General features: G+C 47.2%; 1 protein-coding gene across 1 annotated transcript in view; it reads right to left on the bottom strand.

Annotated features, from left to right (window-relative positions):
- Positions 1-21,686, bottom strand: part of LOC132406657 (oxidative stress-induced growth inhibitor 1-like) — a 30,554-nt gene extending 8,868 nt beyond the window's left edge. The window contains exons 1-5 of the mRNA XM_059992479.1: positions 21,550-21,686; positions 16,703-16,827; positions 11,880-11,987; positions 6,229-6,365; positions 1,208-1,399 (exon numbers count right to left, since the gene is read on the bottom strand). Coding sequence (XP_059848462.1) covers positions 1,208-1,399; positions 6,229-6,365; positions 11,880-11,928 — 378 coding nt within the window. The 5' untranslated portion in view covers positions 11,929-11,987; positions 16,703-16,827; positions 21,550-21,686. The remainder of the gene's footprint in view (positions 1-1,207; positions 1,400-6,228; positions 6,366-11,879; positions 11,988-16,702; positions 16,828-21,549) is intronic.
- Positions 21,687-24,887: the final 3,201 nt, after the last annotated feature.

Genomic DNA, 24,887 nt, shown 5'->3' with positions numbered 1-24,887 from the left:
TCTTTCAGCATTCTTTTGTCTTCGACTACCACGCCACCCAGCCTCCGCGTCCAGCACATAATTCACCATAACTTCTTTCATCTTCAATGGGATCCCATCACCAAATACTTCTTTCCCTCTCCTCCGCACTTACTGCTTTCTGCAAGAATCACTCCATACGTTACTCACTTGTCAATTTATTCCCTCCCCACTGATCTCACTCCTGGAACTTATCCTTGCAAGTGGAATACCTGCCCCTTCACCTTCTACCTCACTACCATTCAGGGTCCTAAACAGTCCTCCCAGCTGAGGCGACACTTCATCTGTGAGTCTGTTGGAGTCGTCTACTGTATGCGACGCTCTTGGTGTGGCCTCCTCTATATCGGTGAGATTCGGTATAGATTGTGAGGCTGTTTCGCTGAGCATACTCGGTCCGCCAGAAAAAGCAGGAGCTCCCAGTGGCCACACATTTGAATTCTGACATCTCAGTCTATGGCATTCTCTACTGCCACAATGATGCCACACTCAGGTTAAAGGAACAATACCTTATGTACTGTTTGGATAGCCTCAAAACTGATGGCATGAACATCGGTTCCTTGAACTTCCTGTAATGCCCCCCTTTGCACCATTTGCCTTTCCTACTTCCTTCTCTCACCTTCCCTGCCCATGGATTTGGAGCATAGAAGGTTGAGGGGGGACTTGATAGGGGTATTTAAAATTATGAGGGGGATAGATCGAGTTGATGTGGATAGGCTTTTTCCATTGAGAGTAGGGGAGATTCAAACAAGAGGACATGAGTTGAGAGTTAGGGGGCAAAAGTTTAAGGGTAACATGCGGGGGAACTTCTTTACTCAGAGAATGGTAGCTGTGTGGAATGAGCTTCCAGTAGAAGTGGTAGAGGCAGGTTTGGTATTGTCATTTAAAGTAAAATTGGATAGGTATATGGACAGGAAAGGAATGGAGGGTTATGGGCTGAGTGTGGGCCAATGGGACTATGTGAGTGTAAGCATTCAGCACAGACTAGGAGGGCCAAGATGGCCTGTTTCCGTGCTGTAATTGTTATATGGTTATATATGACATATATATAGTCCAGAGCTCTATATACTCTATAGTCCAGTGCAATATATACTCAATGGATGACGGGAGGTAAAATTGCCACCAGGAGCCAGGAGCACCAAGTAAAGGCAGCAAGATAGTCTGGAACTTTGGGAAATGTTTCCATACTTACATGCCAAGCACCACCAGGAGGTCCCTTTCCCAGGATGAGATGAGGAATGTATTGGTTTGGCTCAAGTCTCCAGCTCAGCACAGAATCTAAGGATACGCCCAAATCAGCATCAGGTCGCAGGATGGAATCAAACAGAACGGCAACTGGACTGTGGGAACGGCCCTCCAATCCCTCAGACAGGAACTCCAGGTTCTGGGAACAGCAGGGTAGATAAAAAAGTATATGACAATACTGATGAAGAGGTGTGTAATGGTGCGGTGCTGAACAACACGTCCCACATGTAGTGCTGAAGACGATTATTTCCCTTGTTCCAAGCAAAAGAAGTATTTTCATCCTAACTTCTCACCTTCAGCTTTCTGGGTGTAAGCATCACCAATAATTTGTCCTGGTCCAAGCAGGTGTTCATGAGCAAAGGAGCACACCAACACCTTGACCTCCTCATGAGGATAAACAGCTTCCCCAGTCACCCTCACAATTTGTACAACAGAAAGCATCCTATTTAGATGCATCGTAGCTTTGTATGGAAACTTCTCTGCCCACGATTCCAAGAAATAGCGGAGAGTTGTGATCACAGCCCAGCTCATCATGAAAACTGGCCTTCTTCCACTGCCCCTGTCTACATTTATGACTACCAGCAACATAATCAAAACCCCCATCCCACCCCAGTCATTATCTCTTCTCCCTCCTCCCACTAGGTAAAAGATCCAAAAACTTGAGAACTCATACTATTAGTCTGAAAGAAGACTTCTGTCCCACTGTTATAGGACTTTTGAACAGGCCAATTATACAATAATTATGTCTTATTATGTCCAAATATTTCAAGAGTCATGAAGTTATGCTTCAGCTTTATAAAATTCTGGCTAGGGGGCATCTGGAGTACTGCATTCTGTTCTGGTTGCCTCATTCTAGGGTGTGGAGGCTTTGGAAAGTCATAAAATCATACAGCACTACAGCACAGAAACAGTCCCTTTGGCCCATCTAATCCATGCTGAACTGTTCCATTGACCCATACTAGACTACAACCTTCAACACCCTTCCCATCCGTGTACTTAAATGTTGATATCAAACCTATATTCTTTATTTCCACTGGCAGCTCATTCCATACACTTACCACCCTCAGATTCCCCTTAAGTCTTTCACCTTTCACCTTTAACCTATGAACTCTCACCAGAAATCAGTGCTTGCCCCTACTGAGACCCCTCAAGGTGCAGAAAAGGTTTACAAGGATACTGCCTGGATTAGAGGGTATGTGCTGTAAAGAGAATCTCGACATTCTTGGATTGTTTATTCTGAAGTGCTGGAGACTGATAGAAGTTTAAAACTTTATGAGAGACTTTCATGTATCTTCCAGGATTGAGACGTCCAATACTAGAGGGCATGCATTTAAAGTCAGAGGGTCTAGGTTCAAAGGAGATGTACCTGGCAGGACTTTTATTTCACATAAAATGATGGATGCTTGAAATCTGTTACCAGTGGTGGTGCTGGAGACAGATACTATAGAGCCATTTAACAGGCTCCTTGATAGACACGTGAATGTTCAGTGAATGGACCATGTGTGGGATGAAGGGATTTGGTGTCATTAACTTAATGAGTTTGCCACAAGTTTGCGGGCCAAAGGATCTGTACTGTACTGTACTGATCTATGTCCCAGGCTGAGTGTTCCACATGTGGGGCACTGCCAACTGGAACCATTAGGATATGAAGGGGAGAAATGGGAGGCTGGAAAGCTGAAATCCCAAGTGGATCCAGGTATATTGGTGTTTGGGATACAGAAGTCCCATGGGACAGTGACCAGACGATGTGTGGGGTGATACAGAAGTGTAATGGTCAGCATAACGGTATTCCAGCCCCAGCGACTGGGATTCAATTCCCGCCACTATCTGTAAGCAGTTTCTACACTCGTTGTGTGACTGTGTGCATTTTCTCCAGGTATTCCAGTTTTCTCGCACAAACAGGTTAATTGGACAATGTGTACAATTGGGTGCTTCGGCCGGAAGGGCTGTTACCATGCTGTATCTCTAAATAAAGTTTAAATCTGAATTTGGATTCTATCCTCTGTTAGAACAGTTACATTTTTTATGTAATAAATCTGAAAGTAAAAACAGCACCATGCAAATGTGTCCACCAAACTGCCAGATTGGCGTCGGAACACTAGGGGGAATAATGCTCTCTTTTCTCAATGCCAATCTATGCATGACACCAGTGTCAAGTGTTGATATTTAAGAGGAAGCTGATGTTGCTTTTAGGTAAAATAGTACCTTTACTGTGGCAAGGTCATTAAAAACACAACACAGGGGCATTATCAAACAAAAACTGTCTTCTTTTAACAGGGTCTTCATAACCAATCCTCATGGAGGGTTCAGAAGTGGAGAGAATGAATAGATTAGGACTTTCTGGGTGACAAGATCTCTGATGATCTAACCTGGCCCCAACATATCAATGTAGTCAAGACAGTGGCTATACGTTATCAGGAGTTTGAAGAGATTTGGCATATCAACAAATACACTCAAAAACTTCTATAGTTGTACCACGGAGAGCATTCTGACAGGCTGCATCACTGTCTGGAATGGAGGGGCTACTGCACAGGACTGAACGAAGCTGCAGAAGGTTGTAAATCTAGTCAGCTCCATCTTGGGCACTAGCCTACAAAGTACTCAGGACATCTTCAGGGAGTGGTGTCTCAGAAAGGCAGTGTCCATTATTAAAGACCCCTAGCACCAGGGCAGACCCTTTTCTCACTGTTACAGGTAGGAGATACAGAAGCCTGAAGGCACACACTCAGCGATTCAGGAACAGCTTCTTCCCCTCTGTCATCCGGTTCCTGAATGGACATTGAAGCTTTGGACAATACTTTACATTTTTAAAAAATATACAGTATTTCTGTCTTTGTATGTTTTTTAAAACATATTCAATATATGTACATATACTGTATTTGATTTACTTGTTTATTTATTATTATTTTATTTATTATTATTATTATTGATTTTTTCCTGCTAGATTATGTATTGCATTGAACTGCTGCTAAATTAACAAATTTCATGTCACTTACCAGTGATAATAAATCTGATTCTGATTATGAATGATAGAAGGGTTGATTATGAAAGCTCGACATGGATTAACTTTGAGAGTCATTGAGTCATACAGGAGAGAAACAGTCCCTTTGATCCATCATATCCATGCTAGCTCTGCACAAATCTGATTTCTGTGCATTAGGACTACATCCTCTCTGCCTTGCCTATTTAAGTATGCGTTTACATAGTGATTGTATCAGATTCCACCATTCTACATATCCCTTTAAAGCTCCTTCCTCTCACCTTAAACCTACGCTTTCTTGTTTTCAATGCCACTAATACAATATGGCTTAAATAGGAAAGTAGGGAAGAGAGATGAGGCTTTGGAAGATAATTCCAGGGAGTTGAAAGAATCATGACTAATGGCAGGGTGATTGAATCTGGGGATTTCCTTGTGGCCAGACACGTAAGGAGGTGTATATTGAAGTTGCAGGGCAGGTGACCACGGAAGAATATGTAATCAGGCAGTGAAGGGGAATCAGCAAGAACAGAGATGACATGTGAATGGGCAACGAGTGGGGAAGACGTGGCCCATCTCACAGTGACTTGGAGTGAGCAAGGCTTAACAGAACAAAGGTATGGATGATGGTTTTCAGGAATGGAGATGACTCAGTGAAGGTGGCTTTTGTGATGGTGTGGAAGCAAGGCCTAAAACTTGCTCAGAAATGTTAAAAAGGTTGTGAGCGGGGAGGAGGTTGGGATTTAGTAACCAGGAACAGTTTGTGATGAAGTCCTGTTTCATTGCTCTTGCATTTTGGACAGTCTGTGAATTTACAGGCAGTGGAGGAATGAAGAAGCAGGGCAGTTCAGTCACCAAACTAGTCAACAGTGGCCAGGACAAACAGTCCAGAGACATGCATTCAAATCACGATGGGGCATCAGTGAAGTTCGGAAAACTCACTTTAGTAATGATGGTCACAAAATCTACCATCTCATTCACTGATGCCCTTCAGTGATGGGTCTCTGCTTTGGATTATTCAGGACCCACATGGCCTCACAAGCTGCTTGTTTAGGATCAGTTCCGGCCTTTCCGCTGGCTTGTTGTCACTTGCACTGAGATGGAGTGAAAAGCTCATCTTGCAAACTGTTTTCACAGATCAATACAGTATGAGATGAAATGAGACTTAGTGCCTCGGCCAGTCTCACCCACACACCCAGAGTGAGGTGGGTGACAGACAGTTCTGGAGATGGTCAGAGAACAGGTTTCTCTATTGCCCCATCTCTGCCAGCCTCCAGCGTCTCTTCAGACTGTGAACAACCTTGGAGGGAGAGCAGGTGGGCCTGTACTGAGCAAGGCCTCTGAAATAGCTAAAGCAGGGGGCGGATATCCTCTGCCTGGGAAGGTGATCATGGAAGCAAGTCCAACGGGTTCTTGACAGTGAAGAAATATGGTTTGAAAAATTAAAAATAAGTGTAATTGCTTTTTCACAGAGCTAGAACATGATGGTGCAGGAATGGACTCAGAAACGTACTAGGCAGTGACACAACAGGCAGAGCCGGACACAGGTTCAATCCCAACCTTCAGTGCTGTTTGTGTGGAGCTCGCATGCTCTCCCTGTAACTGAATGTGTTCCCGTTGGGTGCTTGGGTTTATACCCATATCCTAAAAAACAGCTGATTGATTGATAGGCTGCTGAAAATTACCCCTGGTGTGTGAGTGCGGGGTTGAATCCATGGGGGAGTTGATGGTGACTGTGGAGAATAAAAATGCAGTATTAATGTCATTTTAGTGTAAATGGATAGCAGATGGTTAGCATGGATTCAGTGGGCTGAAAGGCTTTTATCCATGCTATACCTCTGTCTATGACACATGGCTTTTATAAGTCTGTTTAACTGTGCTAGAAACATTCATGATTCTTTAAGCATACTGTATGGTTCAAAAGCTGAAAGGGGAAAAAGATCAAATGCAGCAAAGTCTCCTTGTCCTCAAACCTAGTCACTTTACATTACCTGATCGACGATGGATCTCCCCAGATTTGCCTCCAATTTCCGTTGAAGAATTGGATTGGGATGGACTGAAGATTCCTTAAAGTAAGGCCGATATCCAGACAGGAAATAGGACAGACAAATGGCAGAGGGCCCATTCCCTGTTGAAAGACACAAAACCCTGTCAGAGGTTGTGAAGATCCTCAGCTGCTAGTGAAATAAAACAGTCAGTGAGGCTCTGCTCAGAGACAGAGGAGCTCACAGTGGCATGGGATGGGGAATGAGATAGTCAGGATGGAGCCGTCAACATCCTCCCCAGAAATCACTGTAAACCCCACCCTAACATCCACTGGGGTGATTGCAGAAAGCAATGTTTCCATCCCGCCCCTCTACAACTACGTCCTCATCCCTCCATTCCTTTCTCTCTACTCCCTCTACAATTCCATCTCTCTCTGCTTCACTCTCCTCAATCACCCTGACTCCCACCGTTCGCATCTCCATTCCACGCCTTTTCCATTAGTCACCCTTTCCCCAGCTCTCCTCACTCATACCACCCCCTCTCAGCTCTCCTTTCTTCCCATCTCCCCCTCCTCATGATAGCCTGAACAGCGCCTTCCTACTCTTGTCAACACCCAGCAGTTACTACCACGCCCCAGTGAGAACATCCATCAGTAAACTGGTTTATTCATTTGCGAATGCATTGAGGTAGAGCAAGAGGAAGCAGTTACAGAATGCTGAATAGAATGTTCCAGAGAAAGTGTGGTGCAGGCGGGAGATAAGGTGCAAGGCCATGACGAAGTCGATGGTAAGGTCAAGATCACTCAAAAGTCATAAAAGAGCTGTCCTTCAGCCTGTTGGAATGTGCTTTCAGACGTGTGTCATCTGCCCAATGGGAGGGCGAGATGCGAGTGTCCGGAGCGGGTGGGGTCTTTGCTTTAGCTCCGTAGAGGGAAAGCTGATTTCTATGAAGTGCTGAGCTAAAACTGCAGTTCTCTGCAGTCACTTGCGGTCTAGACCAGAGCAGTTGTCATGCTCCCCATGGAGATCAATAAAAGTTAAAGGGACGTATACATTTCTTTAGTCTCCTGAGGAATCAATGGATGTGACTTAACTATAAATACAATGAAAGACTTAATTTTGGTTTGCATTATTCCTGATTGCTACCACTGATTAATTGATAACCCAATTCATATTTCTCCACAATTCAAGCTTCTATTTATATTGCGTGGAATCTTTAATCATCCAGATATTTTGTCAAGCTCTTGGTCCCTGACTTATCACCTAGGTTATGAATACCTGATTTATTTTCATGCCTACATAGGAATGAGCTCTCATAATATTATTAAATTCAAAAATCCCTTGTGGGTGCATATATTCTTCCCTTCAAATGGCCAAAATAGTTTGTTCTCCTTCCCAACTTTGACTAATTGTACAGCATAAACAAAATGCTGGAGGAACTCAGCAGGTCAGGTGGTATCGGTGGAGGAGAATGGGGTGCCTCTGTAGATGTTGCCTGACTTGCTGAGTTTCTCCAGCATTTTGACATATTTTAGATGCCATTCATTGCAATACCATGGAGGCACAGTGCCCGATCAAGTGATTTTTATCTATTTTCTGACTTAAGGACAAAAACAACATAAGAACGGGACCTGCTTGCTACCCACGCATGGGCTGTACAACTACCAGTCCAAAGAGACTAATATTCCTTTAGTCTCAGCCAAACACCTCAACAGGCCATTAATTAAGGTTAAAGTTCATGAGAGAATCACATGCTGAAGGGTAGAGAGCCCAGGGTCAAGGCTGTCATGGGGCAGTAGGTATTGAAACTGAAGCTGAGAGATTCTGCCTAGGGTGTGCAGTACTCAGAAGCAGCTTTAGGCAGTAATAGAGGGGGGTCATGGTGGGGAGGGCAGTAATTGCTGATGAGATTGCACTCTCCCAGTTGAGGGTACTGGCTGGGAATAGGCAGTGGCACCTCGGCCAGACACAGACACAGTCTTTTAGCTCAGCCCCCGCCTTTGACCAGTTCCTTCAGGTGAATGCTTAGTCATAGAATGAATCAGCGGGAAACAGGCCTTTCGGCCCACCATGCTTACTCACAGTGAATCAGACAGAAGCAGGCCTCTTGGCCCACCAGGCCCATACTTACTGACAGTGAATCAGCTGGAAGCAGCCCTCTCGGCCCACAAGGCTCATTCTTACTCACAGAGTGAATCAGCTGGAAACAGGCCTTTCGGCCCACCAAGTCCATGCTTACTCACAGAGTGAATCAGACAGAAACAGGCCTCTCGGCCCACCAGGCCCATGCTTACTCACAGAGTGAATCAGCCAGAAACAGGCCTTTCGACCCACCAAGTCCATGCTTAATCACGGAGTGAATCAGACAGAAACAGCCCTCTGGGCCCACCAGGCCCAAGCTCACTCACAGAGTGAATCAGATAGAAACAGGCCTTTCGGCCCACCAGGCCCATGCTTACTCACAGGGTGAATCAGCTGGAAACAGCCCTCTGGGCCCACCAGGCCCATGCTTACTCACAGAGTGATTCAGACAGAAACAGGCCTTTCGGCCCACCAAGTCCATTCTTACTCACAGAGTGAATCAGACAGAAACAGGCCTCTCAGCCCAACAGGCCCATGCTTACAAACAGTGAATCAGCTGGAAATAGGCCTTTCAGGCCACCAAATCCATGCTTACTCACAGAGTGGATCAGACTGAAACAGGCAGTTTAACACACCAGGTCCATACTGACAATCAACTACACATTTACATGAATCCTACATTAATATGATTTTCTCAATTGCAACCACAGCCCCAGATTCCTTTATTCACCCACACAGTGGGGATGATTTACAGTGCATAATTAACCATCTGAACTACACGTCTTTGGGATGTGGGAGGGAATAAGAGTATCTGGGCAAAACCCTGCAGATTCCGGGGTGGGGGGGGGGGTGCATAGACAACATTTGAGGTTGCAGTCGAACCTGGGTCTCTGGTACTTTGAGGGTTTGAGGTGGGAATCGAACCTGTGTCTCTGGTACATGGAGGGTTTGCGGTGGGAATCGAACCTGGGTCTCTGGTACTTTGAGGGTTTGAGGTGGGAATCGAACCTATGTCTCTGGTACTTGGAGGGTTTGAGGTGGGAATCGAACCTGGGTCTTTGGTACTTTGAGGGTTTGAGGTGGGAGTCGAACCTGGGTCTCTGGTACTTTGAGGGTTTGAGGTGGGAATCAAACCTGGGTCTCTGGTACTTTGAGGGTTTGAGGTGGGAATTGAACCTGGGTCTTTGGTACTTTGATGGTTTGAGGTGGGAATCAAACCTGGGTCTCTGGTACTTTGAGGGTTTGAGGTGGGAATTGAACCTGGGTCTTTGGTACTTTGATGGTTTGAGGTGGGAATCGAACCTGGGTCTCTGGTACTTGGAGGGTTTGAGGTGGGAATCGAACACGGGTCTCTGGTACTTTGAGGGTTTGAGGTGGGAATCGAACCTGGGTCTCTGGTACTTTGAGGGTTTGAGATGGGAATCGAACCTGGGTTTCTGGTACATGGAGGGTTTGAGGTGGGAATCGAACCTGGGTTTCTGGTACTTGGAGGGTTTGAGGTGGGAATCGAACCTGGGTCTTTGGTACTTTGAGGGTTTGAGGTGGGAATCGAACCTGGGTCTCTGGTACATGGAGGGTTTGAGGTGGGAATCGAACCTGGGTCTCTAGTACATGGAGGGTTTGAGGTGGGAATCGAACCTGGGTCTCTGGTACTTTGAGGGTTTGAGGTGGGAATCGAACCTGTGTCTCTGGTACTTTGAGGGTTTGAGGTGGGAATCGAACCTGTGTCTCTGGTACTTTGAGGGTTTGAGGTGGGAATCGAACCTGGGTCTCTGGTACTTTGAGGGTTTGAGATGGGAATCGAACCTGTGTCTCTGGTACATGGAGGGTTTGAGGTGGGAATCAAACCTGGGTCTCTGGTACTTTGAGGGTTTGAGATGGGAATCGAACCTGGGACTCTGGTACTTTGAGGGTTTGAGGTGGAAATCGAACCTGGGTCTTTGGTACTTTGAGGGTTTGAGATGGGAATCGAACCTGGGTCTTTGGTACTTTGAGGGTTTGAGGTGGGAATCGAACCTGGGTCTCTGGTACTTTGAGGGTTTGAGGTGGGAATCGAACCTGTGTCTCTGGTACTTGGAGGGTTTGAGGTGGGAATCGAACCTGGGTCTTTGGTACTTTGAGGGTTTGAGGTGGGAATCGAACCTGGGTCTCTGGTACTTGGAGGGTTTGAGGTGGGAATCGAACCTGGGTCTCTGGTACTTGGAGGGTTTGAGGTGGGAATCGAACCTGGGTCTCTGGTACTTGGAGGATTTGAGGTGGGAATCGAACCTGAGTCTCTGGTAGTTTGATGGTTTGAGGTGGGAATCGAACCTGGGTCTCTGGTACTTGGAGGGTTTGAGGCGGGAATCAAACCTGGGTCTTTGGTACATGGAGGGTTTGAGGCGGGAATCAAACCTGGGTCTCTGGTACTTGGAGGGTTTGAGGCGGGAATCAAACCTGGGTCTCTGGTAGTTTGATGGTTTGAGGTGGGAATCGAACCTGGGTCTCTGGTACTTTGATGGTTTGAGGTGGGAATCGAACCTGTGTCTCTGGTAGTTTGATGGTTTGTGGTGGGAATCGAACCTGTGTCTCTGGTACTTGGAGGGTTTGAGGTGGGAATTGAACCTGGGTCTTTGGTACTTTGAGTGTTTGAGGTGGGAATTGAACCTGGGTCTTTGGTATTTTGAGGGTTTGAGGTGGGAATTGAACCTGGGTCTCTGGTACTTTGAGGGTTTGAGGTGGGAATTGAACCTGGGTCTCTGGTACTTTGAGGGTTTGAGGTGGAAATCGAACCTGGGTCTTTGGTACTTTGAGGGTTTGAGGTGGGAATTGAACCTGGGTTTCTGGTACTTTGAGGGTTTGAGGTGGGAATCGAACCTGGGTCTCTGGTACTTGGAGGGTTTGAGGTGGGAATCGAACCTGGGTCTCTGGTACTTGGAGGGTTTGAGGTGGGAATCGAACCTGGGTCTCTGGTACTTGGAGGGTTTGAGGTGGGAATCGAACCTGAGTCTCTGGTAGTTTGATGGTTTGAGGTGGGAATCGAACCTGGGTCTCTGGTACTTGGAGGGTTTGAGGCGGGAATCAAACCTGGGTCTCTGGTACTTTGAGGGTTTGAGGTGGGAATCGAACCTGGGTCTCTGGTACTTTGATGGTTTGAGGTGGGAATCGAACCTGTGTCTCTGGTAGTTTGATGGTTTGAGGTGGGAATCGAACCTGTGTCTCTGGTAGTTTGATCGTTTGAGGTGGGAATCGAACCTGAGTCTCTGGTAGTTTCATGGTTTGATCAGGCAGGTCATTGGAGCTGGTGCACACTCTGACATAATCCACCTACCTTCACACTGACAATCATTGCAGTGAGACTGAGGGCCAGAAAATATAACAACCACCTTATGATGTCAGAAGGAGAAGGTAGAATGTCTGACGATACAAAAAGCAAAAACGTTTAACTCTGAATTCTACATAAGTAGAGAGGGATGATGGTAAGAGGATTTTGGACACTCTGACTCCCTCTCAGAAGTAAGTATTACAGAGACTATGCACTCCAGCATATTGGGGTTACTAGATGTTGGTATGATTGGTCGGAGATGCTATCTTACCGATTACAACCACAGGAAGGGGACTGAGTCTTTGTGTAGCCTGGTCCATCGCTCATGGAAACACACCCAGACAGCTTGTCTCCTCCAAAAGATTCCTCAGCTCTCAATCTGCCAGAAAAGAACAGGAACTGTTAATGACATCTGCATGATTAATCCAATGTGCTGCCTTTCCGACCAAGTCCCTGCTACGATCATACAAAAACCTGCCATTTGGCCAAATATGCCCACGCTGACTGGTAGGCACCCCTCTTTGAGGCCTGGGGACTTAGCCATGTCAGACTGGGTGACTCACGCAGACACCTCCTCAATACTGTCAAACAGATGTGTTTTCCACAGAGAGCACCGGGTACCTGGAATGGACTAGCAGGCTGTCACGGAAGGTGATGGAGATCGATATGAGAGCAATGTTTAAGAGCATGGAGACAGGCATATCCAGAGGCAAGGAGTGGAGGGATATGCTTGACATGCAGACAGAAGGAACCTCTTTAGCACAGACATCGCAGGCCAAAGGGCACGTTACCATACTGTTCCATGTCCTATAATAGTTACCTGAAAGTTAGTGGGACAATGTTACTGTAAAGGGCAAAGTAATGATGTTCTGAACCCTTTGTATATCTAGGTCCTTGGGAATGAGATAGTGTGGAATCTGCTTCTCGGAAATGAGCCATGGGCTGTGTATGAGCAGGGAGCCCCTGGAGAACACCGGTCATTGAACCAAAAAGTTCAGGTTAATAACCATGTTCATGTGGGCTAACTTCAGAGGGGTGTGCAGGGACCTGCCAGGGGTGGTGGAATCAAATATTGGCAGGTAAATTATCACAGATCAGCCTAAAGCACGCATGGTCCCAGGAGCAGAAGTTAGAAAACCAAAAGTGGACTCCTGAGATGATGAAGGAGAGAAATGAAAAAAGGCAGAGGTGGAGGAGAGGTTTTGTGAGAGAGGGAGAGAAAGAAAGAAGAGAGAAAGGAAAAAGGAGGGAGAAACAGAGCATGGGATGACAGGGAGAGGACAGTGGAGGAAAAGGAATGAGAGAAGGGGAAGAAATTAAGAGAGAGGAAAACAGAGAGGGCAGACAGTCAAGGAGAGGACAAGAGAGCAGAAGACAGAGAAAATGGCAGGGAGGGAGAAAGAAAGGAAAACAGAGAGGGAAAGAGAGAAAGACGGAGAGGCAGAAATGGAGGGAGGAGGAGGGAGGAATTAGAGAGGGGAGGAAGAGAGTGATGAATGCCAGTGAGAGGCAGGCTGACACTAATGTATGAACAAGGAAGCATCACTACAGAGAGACCATGTTTTTAGAACAGTATAAGCCCTTCAGCTCATGATATTACACCGACCTTTTAACCTACGCTCAAATCAATTTATGAGGGGTGATTGATAAGTTCGTGGCCTACGGTAGAAGGAGATGAGTTATACAGCTCTCGTTACATGCACGTGCAGTTCAACTCTGAGTGATTATGCAGAAAGTTTGAAGTTAATAACTCATCTCCTATTTTAGGCCACAAACTTATCAAACACCCCTGATGAGTTAACTTCAAATTTCCTGCATTTTTGTTGTACATCCATTCTCAGTCATGCTCTAATGTTTCTGCCTATTAGTATCATAATTTGACCTCCCCAAATTAAGCTCTGCCCCATAGTGTCTGCTCCTATCCCTTTCCAAGTCTAGGCTAAAGATGAGGGGTTATGGTCACTCTCTCTGAAATGCTCACTCAGCAAGCAATGTGACAGCTGACCTGATTTCTTGCCTCGTACCTGTGGTGAACTATGTGCCTGTCTGGACACGCCCCTGCTGAATGCTCCTGTGGCTCCTCCCACAGGCCCCTGTATAAAGGCGATCTGAGGCCTGACGCTCGGCCTCAGTCTCCAGGACATAGTATGATGGACACTCACTCCTGGTTCCTTCTTCCAGTCAATAAAAGCCGATATCTCGCCTTACGTCTCAGTGTGAGTTATTGATGGTGCATCAGTACCAGAGAAAAGAGAAGTGATAGATAGCAGTGATGTAAACAGAGCAGCAGGAGAGAGAGGAGGCAGGGCTCAGCACAGAGAGGAGATGATTGGTGTGCATACGTGGAAACAATAGATGTGCTATTTTCACCGATCACTTTGTACACCGCAATGCTGCCTGTTCCCAAGAGGAAGAAGAGGCAGCGGAATGTTGAATGGATGCCGGAGGTGTCGTCGTGGTTACTGGAAGCAGCTGGAACAACAACAAATATGAAGCTCCCACAAGCCACTTCTGGAACAGAGCCTTTCTCACGGAGAGTAGCTGAAATTTTCCTGCTCCATTGACTGCATGAACTCAGGCTGACACAGAATACAGAACCATTTAGCACTGCAACAGACCACTCAGCTCATTCTGTTGTGCTTAACCCGACAAGACGGGACATTGAAACTGAAGCATAAAGTCAGAGGTCTGAAGAATACCACATTGCCATTCCCAATGATTCCCCTGTGTTATTTTTCCACAAATCATTCAGAGTTTGAATGAACCCTCGTTAACTTGTTTTGCACATGTTCTACCTGGACTATATCCTTCCTTGCAGGGGAGACAAGGCCAGTACATCAAACTCCAGATCTGGTTGTACTGGGGCCACATGTATTTGGAGTTAGCTGGCTCTCATTGTCTTAAAGTGAAGTTCATCACATTGTTTGCCTTCTCAATGAACTTGCTACACCTGCATGCTCATCTGATACATGGATACTCTGGTCTCTCTGAACACCAGAACATCCTTAAACCTCTCGCCAAAGAATAAAGCACTTTTCTGTCTTTCTATGAAAGTGGGAGAGTTGCTCACATTGCATGCCTCTTTCCACCTGCCAGCTGCTTTCCCAGCCACACAGCCTCTCTCACTCTGCAGGATGCCTGGCCAGCTTTGTGCCATCTAATATTGCGCACATGAATCCCCTCCCTCTGTGACCATCGGTGATGTTGGACAGCCACTGTGTCCAAACAAATGAGCTCCCCTCATCTTCTGAGGCAGTCCCTCAGCACTGACGGTGACCTGCACCCTCCCTGGGGGGTGGCTGATGGGGTGTGTGAAGAGTCTGTTACGCACTGTCCTGCTTGCTCCCAATAAATGAATTTGAGGGTCTCAGTACGATCCAAAAGATCCTCCTTCACTAAGAGCGGTCACGTCAGAGGGCCGCAGAAGTCCATCACATGCTCCAGAAGATTTGGCCACACTTTAGCCCCATGCACCTAATCTTTGGTTCCACCACAGTGTGGAGGGAGGGGGCTCATGGGTCTGTGCTGAAGGCTCCTCGCTAGCTGACCTGTTCCTCTTCGGTGGCTATGACTGTGCCAGTGTGTCCCTGGGAAATAGCCCGTGGTGTGCATGAGTGCAGAGTGATGAGCATGTCACAGCGATGAACTGTAAATGCTGTGTACGGTGAAGCAGTATAACATTGCATTCTGTAACCATTGAATAATCCTCTTTCAGAAGAGGAAAGGAAAAAGAGGCTTTGAACACATCCTTGAATGTTTTCCTCTCTAACCTCCTCCCATGAACGAACACATCCTTGGAGACTAATGATAAAGTTAGTCAAAGTCAGCATGCTTCGGTAAAGGAAATCTTGCCTGACAAATCTGTTAGAGTTCTTCGAGTAAGTAACAAGTAGGCTGGACAAAGGAGAGGCAGTGGATGTCATTTACTAGGATTTCAGATGGTTTTTGATAAGGTGCCACACATGAGGCTGCTTAACCAAATAAAATCCTCTGGTGTTACAGGGAAGATACTGGCATGGACAGAGGAAGGGCTGACAGGCAGGAGGCAGTGAGTGGGAATAAAAGGGGCCTTTTCTGGTTGGTTGCCAGTGATGAGAGGTGGTCCTCAGGGGTCAGTGTGGCAAAGTATGTGAATGATATGAAGATAGGATATGCAGTGCTGAGGAAGCAATTTGATTGCAGCAGGACTTAGACAAATTGGAAGAATGGGCAAAAAAGTGGCAATGGAATACAGTGTTGGGAAATGTATGGTAATATATTTTGGTAAAAGGAACAATAGTGTGAATTATTATCGAAAGAGAAGCTAGTTCAAACATCAGAGGTGCAGAGGGACTTAGGAGTCCTCATGCAAGACTCCCAGAAAGTTAATTTACAGTTGAGTCTGTGGTAAAGAGGGCAAATGCAATGTTGGCATTTATTTCAATAGGAATAGAATATAAAATCAAGGAGTCAGCTTTACAAGACACTAGTCAGGCTGCTCTTGAGGTATTGTCAACCGTTTTGGGCCTCATATCTTGGAAGGGATGTGTTGTCTTTGGAAAGAGTTCATAGGAGGTTCATGAAGATTATTCCAGGGATGAAGAGGTTAACATATGATGAGTGTTTGGCAGCTTTGGGCCTGTACTCACTGTAATTTAGAAGAATGCATGGGGATCTCATTAATGTTGAAAGGACGGGATAAAGTGGATATGGAGAGGATGTTTCCTATGGTGGGGGTATCCAGAACCAGAGAGCACAGCCTCAAACTTGCCCTTTTAGAGCAGAGGTAAGGAAGAATTTTTTTAAACAGAGTGGTGAATCTGTGGAATGCTCTGCCACAGACTGCGATGGAGGCCAAGTCCGTGCGTATATTTAAGGCAGAAGTTGATCGTGTCGTGATCGGTCAGTGTATCAAAGAGTATGGCGAGAAGGTGGGTGTAAGGGTTTGAGTGGGGTCCGAGGTCAGCCATGATGGAATAACAGAGCAGACTCAATGGGCTTAATGGCCTAATTCTGTCCCTTTGTATTATGGTCTTATTCCTGACTGCTTTCCTCTAGTAACCCCTTCCAATGAATGAATACTTCCTTGAATATTTTCCTCTGGTAGCTTCTTACCTTGACAAACTTCAGTCGTGACGCAGGGTCTCAATCCAAATGGTTGACTATCCCATCCCTCACAGATGTAGTTCGACCCACTGAGTTATTCCAGCAGTTTTTCTTTCACTCCAGATTTCCAACACCTGTATCCAAATAGGAGATCTGATGTTAAGCCTGTGAATGACCCAGCTAAGCCCAAAGTAATCAACTGACTCGGGAAACAGTTCCTGGGGAAGTAGGATCACTTATCCTTCCAGTGGAACATTCTGCAGAAACATTTTTGGGAATATCACTCTGGAACACTGAGGTATGGGTGTGGGGTCTTGATCTTGGAAGCATATAGGAGGACAGGGATCTTCATCGTCTGCCCCTCCTTCTTAGTTTGGCTTCAGCCCCCTTCCTTTCCAGCCCTGATGACCGGTCCTGGCCTACAATGTCAACTGTTTATTTCCCTCCATCGATGCTGTCATGAGTTCCACCAGCACCTGTGTGTCTCAGTCAATTGTTAGTTCTGTGTTTTATTTGAGGCCTTGATTTCCTTGACTGATGAAAGCATATCCAATAGATTGAAGGCTGTGGTGAGTGTCAGGCCTCAGTTCCTCCCAGAACATGGAAAGAACTATAGGTTTTGTGGTGGGTCCGTCCCTCGACTCTATGGACCACCTTCCCTTCCTGTCAGACTCCAACTTCTTCCACCCTTGCTCACTTTTACTTATCACGTCCCAGCTTCTGACAACAGCCCCACTCTCCCCCTCCCTAATCTGCTTATTTGCCCTCCTCATCTGGGTCCACCTGTGTCCTGCCAGCTCTTGCTCCACCCTTTCTTCTGGCTACCACTGCTCTTGCTTTCCAGTCCTGATGAAGGACGTGATCCATATCGTCAACTGTCCGTTCCCCACTGCCTGACCCACTGTGCTCTGTGTGTGTGGCATGCTTGCAGGACAGTGTTTCACGGTGGACAGGCCAGCAGCGGACTTTTCATTTTGAAGTTGCTGAGCGCAAGTCCCATCCCATCACAAGTTTCAAGGAACATATTGGCGATGATTTGCAGATTGGCTTCTGAATGTGTAGAAGAAGATGCCAGATATTGGGGAGGGCAGGTAAGTGTAGGACTGATTTCTCAAGGCAGACAAATGTCAGAAGCGATCCCAACAGACCATCCCGACTGGCTTTTGGAGCCTGGAAGTGGTCATACACCAGGTGTCTCTCTTGGGGCTGTCTAGATGCTCCATGCAGGACAGAATCCGCACCACAGCTCTTCATCCACTCTGTTGACTCTGGATCTGAGTTCTCCTGAGGCACAGAGCACGGACGCCTCCTCCTTGATGACAGTTCCTGACCCAGCCCCTCTTCCAAATCCAGGAGATGAGTCTGTGGGGAAATTCTGGCTTCTGGCACAGACAAGTAGCTTCTCCCCGGCAGCATGAACATCAAAGTTCAAAGTAAATTTATTATCAAAGTAGATATATACAACCCTGAGATTCATTTTCCTGTGGGCGCACACAATAATTGTAATAGAATCAATGAAAGACCACACCAACAAGGTGAACAACCAATGTGCAAAAGACAACAAACCTCAAATACAAACAGAAATAATAACAGTAATATTAATAATAAATAAATATACAATAAATTTTGAGAACATAAGCTGTAGAGTCCTTGAAAGTGGATCCGTAGGTTGTGGGAACATTTCAGTGATGGGCATGTGAAGTTCTCCCATTTGGTTGAAGGACAATAATGGTTGAGGGGTAATCACTGTTTCTGAACTCGGTGGTGTGAGTTGTGAGGCTTCTTCCTGATGGCAGCAATGAGAAAAGAGCAGGTCCTGGGTGTGGGGTCCACGATGATGAATGCTGATTTCCTGTGACAATACTCCACTTGGATGTGCTCAATGGCGGGCTGGACTTTACTCATGGTGGAGGAGGCTGTATCCACTACTTTTGGAAAATTTTTCATTCAAGGACATTGGTGTTTCCATACCAGGCTGTGATGCAGCCAGTCAATACACTCTCCACTCCATCTATGAAAGTTTGCCAAAGTTTTAGATGTCATGCCAAATCTTCCAAGACTTTAAACTCCTAAAGAAGTAGAGGCACTACTGTGCTTTCCTCATAATTGCACTTACATGCTAGGCCCAGGGCAAGTCCTCTGAAATGATAACACCGAGCAATTTAAAGTTGCTGACCCTCTCCACCTTCGATTCCCCCGATGAGGACTCTCTCATGAACCTCAGGTTTCCTCCTCCTAAGGTCATAAAATCGAGGTGAGGCAGAATCCATGGAGGGAAATGAATGGTTCACGTTTCAGGTTGACGTCACTCAGATGGACATTTCATTCACCCATTGTCTACTTCCTTCCACACCTGCTGAGTTCCTCCAGTAGTTTGTGCTTGTTGCTCCATGTTTCCATCAGCTTCAGCATCCTGTTTTTCACTGATAGCCTGTCGACTTCTATCCGACAAGGAGCCCACTATTTACGGGCTGCCTTGAGGGCCCCACAGTTAGCACTTGCAAGGAAAAGAAGCCACCAGGTCCAGTTTGATGAGATTGAGCAGGAGATCCAGTAGCTAACTCGCCAGTGCACTTGGAGGAAAGGACCTGCCCCCCGGCTCCTGGCAGCAGAGAAACCCGTGTTGAAGAACACGTGGTACATGGAGCCCGGCTCCTGGCAGCAGAGAAACCCGTGTTGAAGAACACGTGGTACATGGAGCCCGGCTCCTGACAGCAGAGAAACCTGTGTTGAAGAACACGTGGTACATGGAGCCCGGCTCCTGGCAGCAGAGAAACCCGTGTTGAAGAACACGTGGTACATGGAGCCTGGCTCCTGACAGCAGAGAAACCCGTGTTGAAGAACACGTGGTACATGGAGCCTGGCTCCTGACAGCAGAGAAACCCGTGTTGAAGAACACGTGGTACATGGAGCCCGGCTCCTGGCAGCAGAGAAACCCGTGTTGAAGAACACGTGGTACATGGAGTCTGGCTCCTGACAGCAGAGAAACCCGTGTTGAAGAACACGTGGTACATGGAGCCCGGCTCCTGGCAGCAGACAAACCCGTGTTGAAGAACACGTGGTACATGGAGCCCGGCTCCTGACAGCAGAGAAACCCATGTTGAAGAACACGTGGTACATGGAGCCCGGCTCCTGACAGCAGAGAAACCCGTGTTGAAGAACACGTGGTACATGGAGCCCGGCTCCTGGCAGCAGAGAAACCCGTGTTGAAGAACACGTGGTACATGGAGCCCGGCTCCTGGCAGCAGAGAAACCCGTGTTGAAGAACACGTGGTACATGGAGCCCGGCTCCTGACAGCAGAGAAACCCATGTTGAAGAACACGTGGTACATGGAGCCCGGCTCCTGGCAGCAGAGAAACCCGTGTTGAAGAACACGTGGTACATGGAGCCTGGCTCCTGACAGCAGAGAAACCCGTGTTGAAGAACACGTGGTACATGGAGCCTGGCTCCTGACAGCAGAGAAACCCGTGTTGAAGAACACGTGGTACATGGAGCCCGGCTCCTGGCAGCAGAGAAACCCGTGTTGAAGAACACGTGGTACATGGAGTCTGGCTCCTGACAGCAGAGAAACCCGTGTTGAAGAACACGTGGTACATGGAGCCCGGCTCCTGGCAGCAGACAAACCCGTGTTGAAGAACACGTGGTACATGGAGCCCGGCTCCTGACAGCAGAGAAACCCATGTTGAAGAACACGTGGTACATGGAGCCCGGCTCCTGACAGCAGAGAAACCCGTGTTGAAGAACACGTGGTACATGGAGCCCGGCTCCTGGCAGCAGAGAAACCCGTGTTGAAGAACACGTGGTACATGGAGCCCGGCTCCTGACAGCAGAGAAACCCGTGTTGAAGAACTCGTGGTACATGGAGCCCGGCTCCCAAGCAGCTGACACATGGCTATGACATGCACGACTCCTTCACAAATGCTGAGGTCACACAGAGCGGAAACATCAAACGTGCCTCTCCGCCAACAGTCGGTGATGGGGGAGGGGGGTGCGTGTAACTCGGTTATGGACAGAAACACAGTAAACGCCTATTTGAAAGAGCAAAGTTGTCAGCCTGACGAGGGCCCCCTGACTTTGTGGACCAGAATCGCTGTCTCCGGGAGAGATGGGAATCAGGAAAGAGATGTTGCCGGGCTGCCAACCAAAGACCTGGCAGCAGACATTGTCCATGCGGAAGGTGTACAGATGCATAGAGAACTTCTGGACCCAAATCCAAAAGTGACAGCTCGCTGTGGACAAAGCAGGTTGCCTCACAGCCAAGCAGCCTTCACCTGAGGACACAAAAGCTTGCCCTTGCTGCCAGACCAGACATGCATCCCCAACACCCCGCCTAGGGCCAGCCCCTGCCCCGTCAGCACGACGCCTGTCGGCAGAGCCGGTTGCTCGGGATGGAGTCCACGCTGCTAGGAAAAGCCAGGATCTGGAGCTGGGCGCGAACCTGTTACCTGAGCCTCGGCCTTAACTGCTGCAGACTTCGGGGAGGGAGCTGATGAGGTTGAGAGGCTGTTGACAAAGAGATGGAAGATGGCCCCATCCTTACCCAGCTTCCGCAGGACGTAGTGGAGAAGACAACCGAGTGATTCTTGTCGTAAGAGACCAAATCTGGCTCTTCCTGTCAATATCATCCACGCTCGAGGCAGGGGCCAGAGGCCATTCGACATAGAGGTTTTTGAGAGGATGCCTGACTTGAGAGGGGTGGCAGAGAGGGGCCACTATATGCCTAGCACCTCCCAGCAGCTCCAGTGGGGAGGGAGGAGTGTAATCACACCACATCTACCGCCCCCACCAACCCTTCAACATTTAGACCAGAGCCACTGGTGTTACAAGCAGGAACATTGACAGATGAAACGCTTACCAGCTGGGGTTGCACTCCAGGGGGATGGCCAGCTCACCGACCTGCAGGAACTCTGCTCGTTCTTGGCTCTGCCTCGGGATTTTACAGTGGCAAGGAGGAGCTTGAGCAGCAGAGGCGTGTCGGGAAAAGCTGCTGAGAGAGAATGACTCAGCACAAGTTCGCCACGAGCCAGCAGGGTTGGGATACTGAGGGACAGCCACAGGGCAAAGACACGTCCCACAGACAGACATGCAACAGCACCAACACCAATGCTCCTGAATATGCTGATCAGCTGGTACAAGGAAAGGAAAAGGTTACCTGCAATGTTTTATTTTCATGTATATTCATACATTACGAATAAAGATTATTTTTGAAATTATAAAAAGTATGCATGTGTGCTGAAACAAAAGCACTCCCACTCTCCACACTCTCAAACTCCACACTTTGACCCTGCACACTCTGACCCTCCATTCTCTGACTCTTCATTATCTGACCCTTTACATCTGACCCTCCACACCCTGACCCTTCATACTCTGACTCCTCACACTCTGACCCTCTGCACTCTGACCCTTTACATTCCGTCACTCCACACTCCGATCTTCCACATTCTCACCCTTCACACTCTGTGACCCATGACACCGTACAGTTTCACGTTATGGTCTCTTGTATTGAGCTTTAAGACTCTGACCCACCATACTCCAGGCCCTCACATAGTAATCCTGCCCACTCTCAGATCAGCCCAATCCTTCAGGTGCAAACACCAGCCCCTCCTATCACAAATAAATGCTTATAGTATTTCTCCTCCCTTTCACAAAAGTTTAGTCACATGAAGTCATAACATTTTATCCAGGGCCTCGCTGAGACTTGTTCAACTTTTTCATGTGATGAAAAGTGTCTGCTAAGTAGGCCTTTCATCATCAAAGCACTTGGCAGAATCAACGAGGTCCTGGAGGGGGCTCAGCTTCCAAGCATTGCAGGCACTTTGCTGCTCCAGCAGTTCCACTGGCCAGGCCACGTGTCTCGTACGGACAACTCCAGGTTACCGAAAGCAGTACTTCAGGGCAAGAGAGATCATGGTGCCCCGCGCAAGAGGTACACAGACCAACTTAAGCAGCAGCTGTCTCAGACAAATATCGACGTCAACGAGTGTCTGCAGCCGGCTTGGGACAGAGACTGCCGGTGCAACCAAGGATGGAGGAATCCAGAAGAGGAGACGTAGGAAGTGCCCACATCCCGGCTGCTCCCGAGTCCCGACTGTGCCAGTCTGCAGATCCAGAATCGTCACCGACGATCGCGCCATCACTCCTCAGCACTCTTCTTCCTTCCTGATCATCACAAGTGATCATCACTGAGTGTGAAACCTTCTCAATTTCTCGTACTGCATCTTGTCCGAGCATTTTACCCACTATAATTTTACATGCCGACATTATCAGCTTCTCAACGACTGTGTGACGTTTCCCTTTCTGGGTAATAAGTTCTGCTGCAAAGTGACTTGCTTTACGGGTCTTACCTGTGGCTTCATCAACAAAAGCTTTACTCCTTGGGATTCCAAAAGCTGTTTAAAATAACCTGCACTTTTATGAGTCACATGGCTGTGATTTGGAGTTAAGTGGCTTTTCCGTTTTGCTGGGGCCATTGCTGCATTTATAGGTTGTTAACCACCATATAACCTTATATAACAATCACAGCACGGAAACAGGCCATCTCGGCCCTCCTAGTCCGTGCTGAACTCTTAATCTCACCTAGTCCCTGATGCACCATCAATAACTCACACTGAGACGTAAGGCGAGATATCGGCTTTTATTGACTGGAAGAAGGAACCAGGAGTGAGTGTCCATCATACTATGTCCTGGAGACTGAGGCCGAGCGTCAGGCCTCAGATCGCCTTTATACAGGGGCCTGTGGGAGGAGCCACAGGAGCAGTCAGCAGGGGCGTGTCCAGACAGGCACATAGTTCACCACAGTCCCACCTACCCGCACTCAGTCCATAACCCTCCACTCCTCTCCTGTCCATATACCTATCCAATTTTACCTTAAATGACACAACTGAACTGGCCTCTACTACTTCTACAGGAAGCTCATTCTACACAGCTATCACTCTCTGAGTAAAGAAATACCCCCTCGTGTTTCCCTTAAACTTCTGCCCCCTAACTCTCAAATCATGTCCTCTCGTTTGAATCTCCCCTACTCTCAATGGAAACAGCCTATTCACGTCAACTCTATCTATCCCTCTCAAAATGTTAAATACCTCGATCAAATCCCCCCTCAACCTTCTACGCTCAAATGAATAGGGTCCTAACTTGTTCAACCTTTCTCTGTAACTCAAGTGCTGAAACCCAGGTAACATCCTAGTAAATCGTCTCTGCACTCTTTCTAATTTATTGATATCTTTCCTATAATTCAGTGACCAGAACTGCACACAATATTCCAAATTTGGCCTTACCAATGCCTTGTACAATTTTAACATTACATCCCAACTTTGGTACTCAATGCTTTGATTTATAAAGGCCAGCATTCCAAAAGCCTTCTTCACCACCCTATCTACATGAGACTCCACCTTCAGGGAACTATGCACAGTTATTCCTAGATCTCTCTGTTCCTCTGCATTCCTCAATGCCCTACCATTTACCCTGTATGTTCTATTTGGATTATTCCTGCCAAAATGTAGAACCTCACACTTCTCAGCATTAAACTCCATCTGCCAACGTTCAGCCCATTCTTCTAACTGGCATAAATCTCCCTGCAAGCTTTGAAAACCCACCTCATTATCCACAACACCTCCTACCTTAGTATCATCAGCATACTTACTAATCCAATTTACCACCCCATTATCCAGGTCATTTATGTATATTACAAACAACATTGGGCCCAAAACAGATCCCTGAGGCACCCCGCTAGTCACTGACTTCCATCCCGATAAACAATTATCCACCACTACTCTCTGGCATCTCCCATCTAGCCACTGTTGAATCCATTTTATTACTCCAGCATTAATACCTAACGACTGAACCTTCTTAACTAACCTTCCATGTGGAACTTTGTCAAAGGCTTTGCTGAAGTCCATATAGACTACATCCACTGCCTTACCCTCGTCAACATTCCTCGTAACTTCTTCAAAAAATTCAATAAGGTTTGTCAAACATGACCTTCCACACACAAATCCATGCTGGCTACTTCTAATCAGATCCCGTCTATCCAGATAATTATAAATACTATCTCTAAGAATACTTTCCATTAATTTACCCACCACTGATGTCAAACTGACAGGTCTATAATTGCTAGGCTTCCTTCTAGAACCCTTTTTAAACAATGGAACCACATGAGCAATATGCCAATCCTCCGGCACAATCCCCGTTTCT

The sequence above is a fragment of the Hypanus sabinus genome, chromosome 17 (genome assembly GCF_030144855.1).
Source record: "Hypanus sabinus isolate sHypSab1 chromosome 17, sHypSab1.hap1, whole genome shotgun sequence".
Taxonomy (NCBI): domain Eukaryota; kingdom Metazoa; phylum Chordata; class Chondrichthyes; order Myliobatiformes; family Dasyatidae; genus Hypanus; species Hypanus sabinus.
Note: the sequence above shows the minus strand (reverse complement) of the source record. Positions and strands in the feature narration are given on the sequence as shown.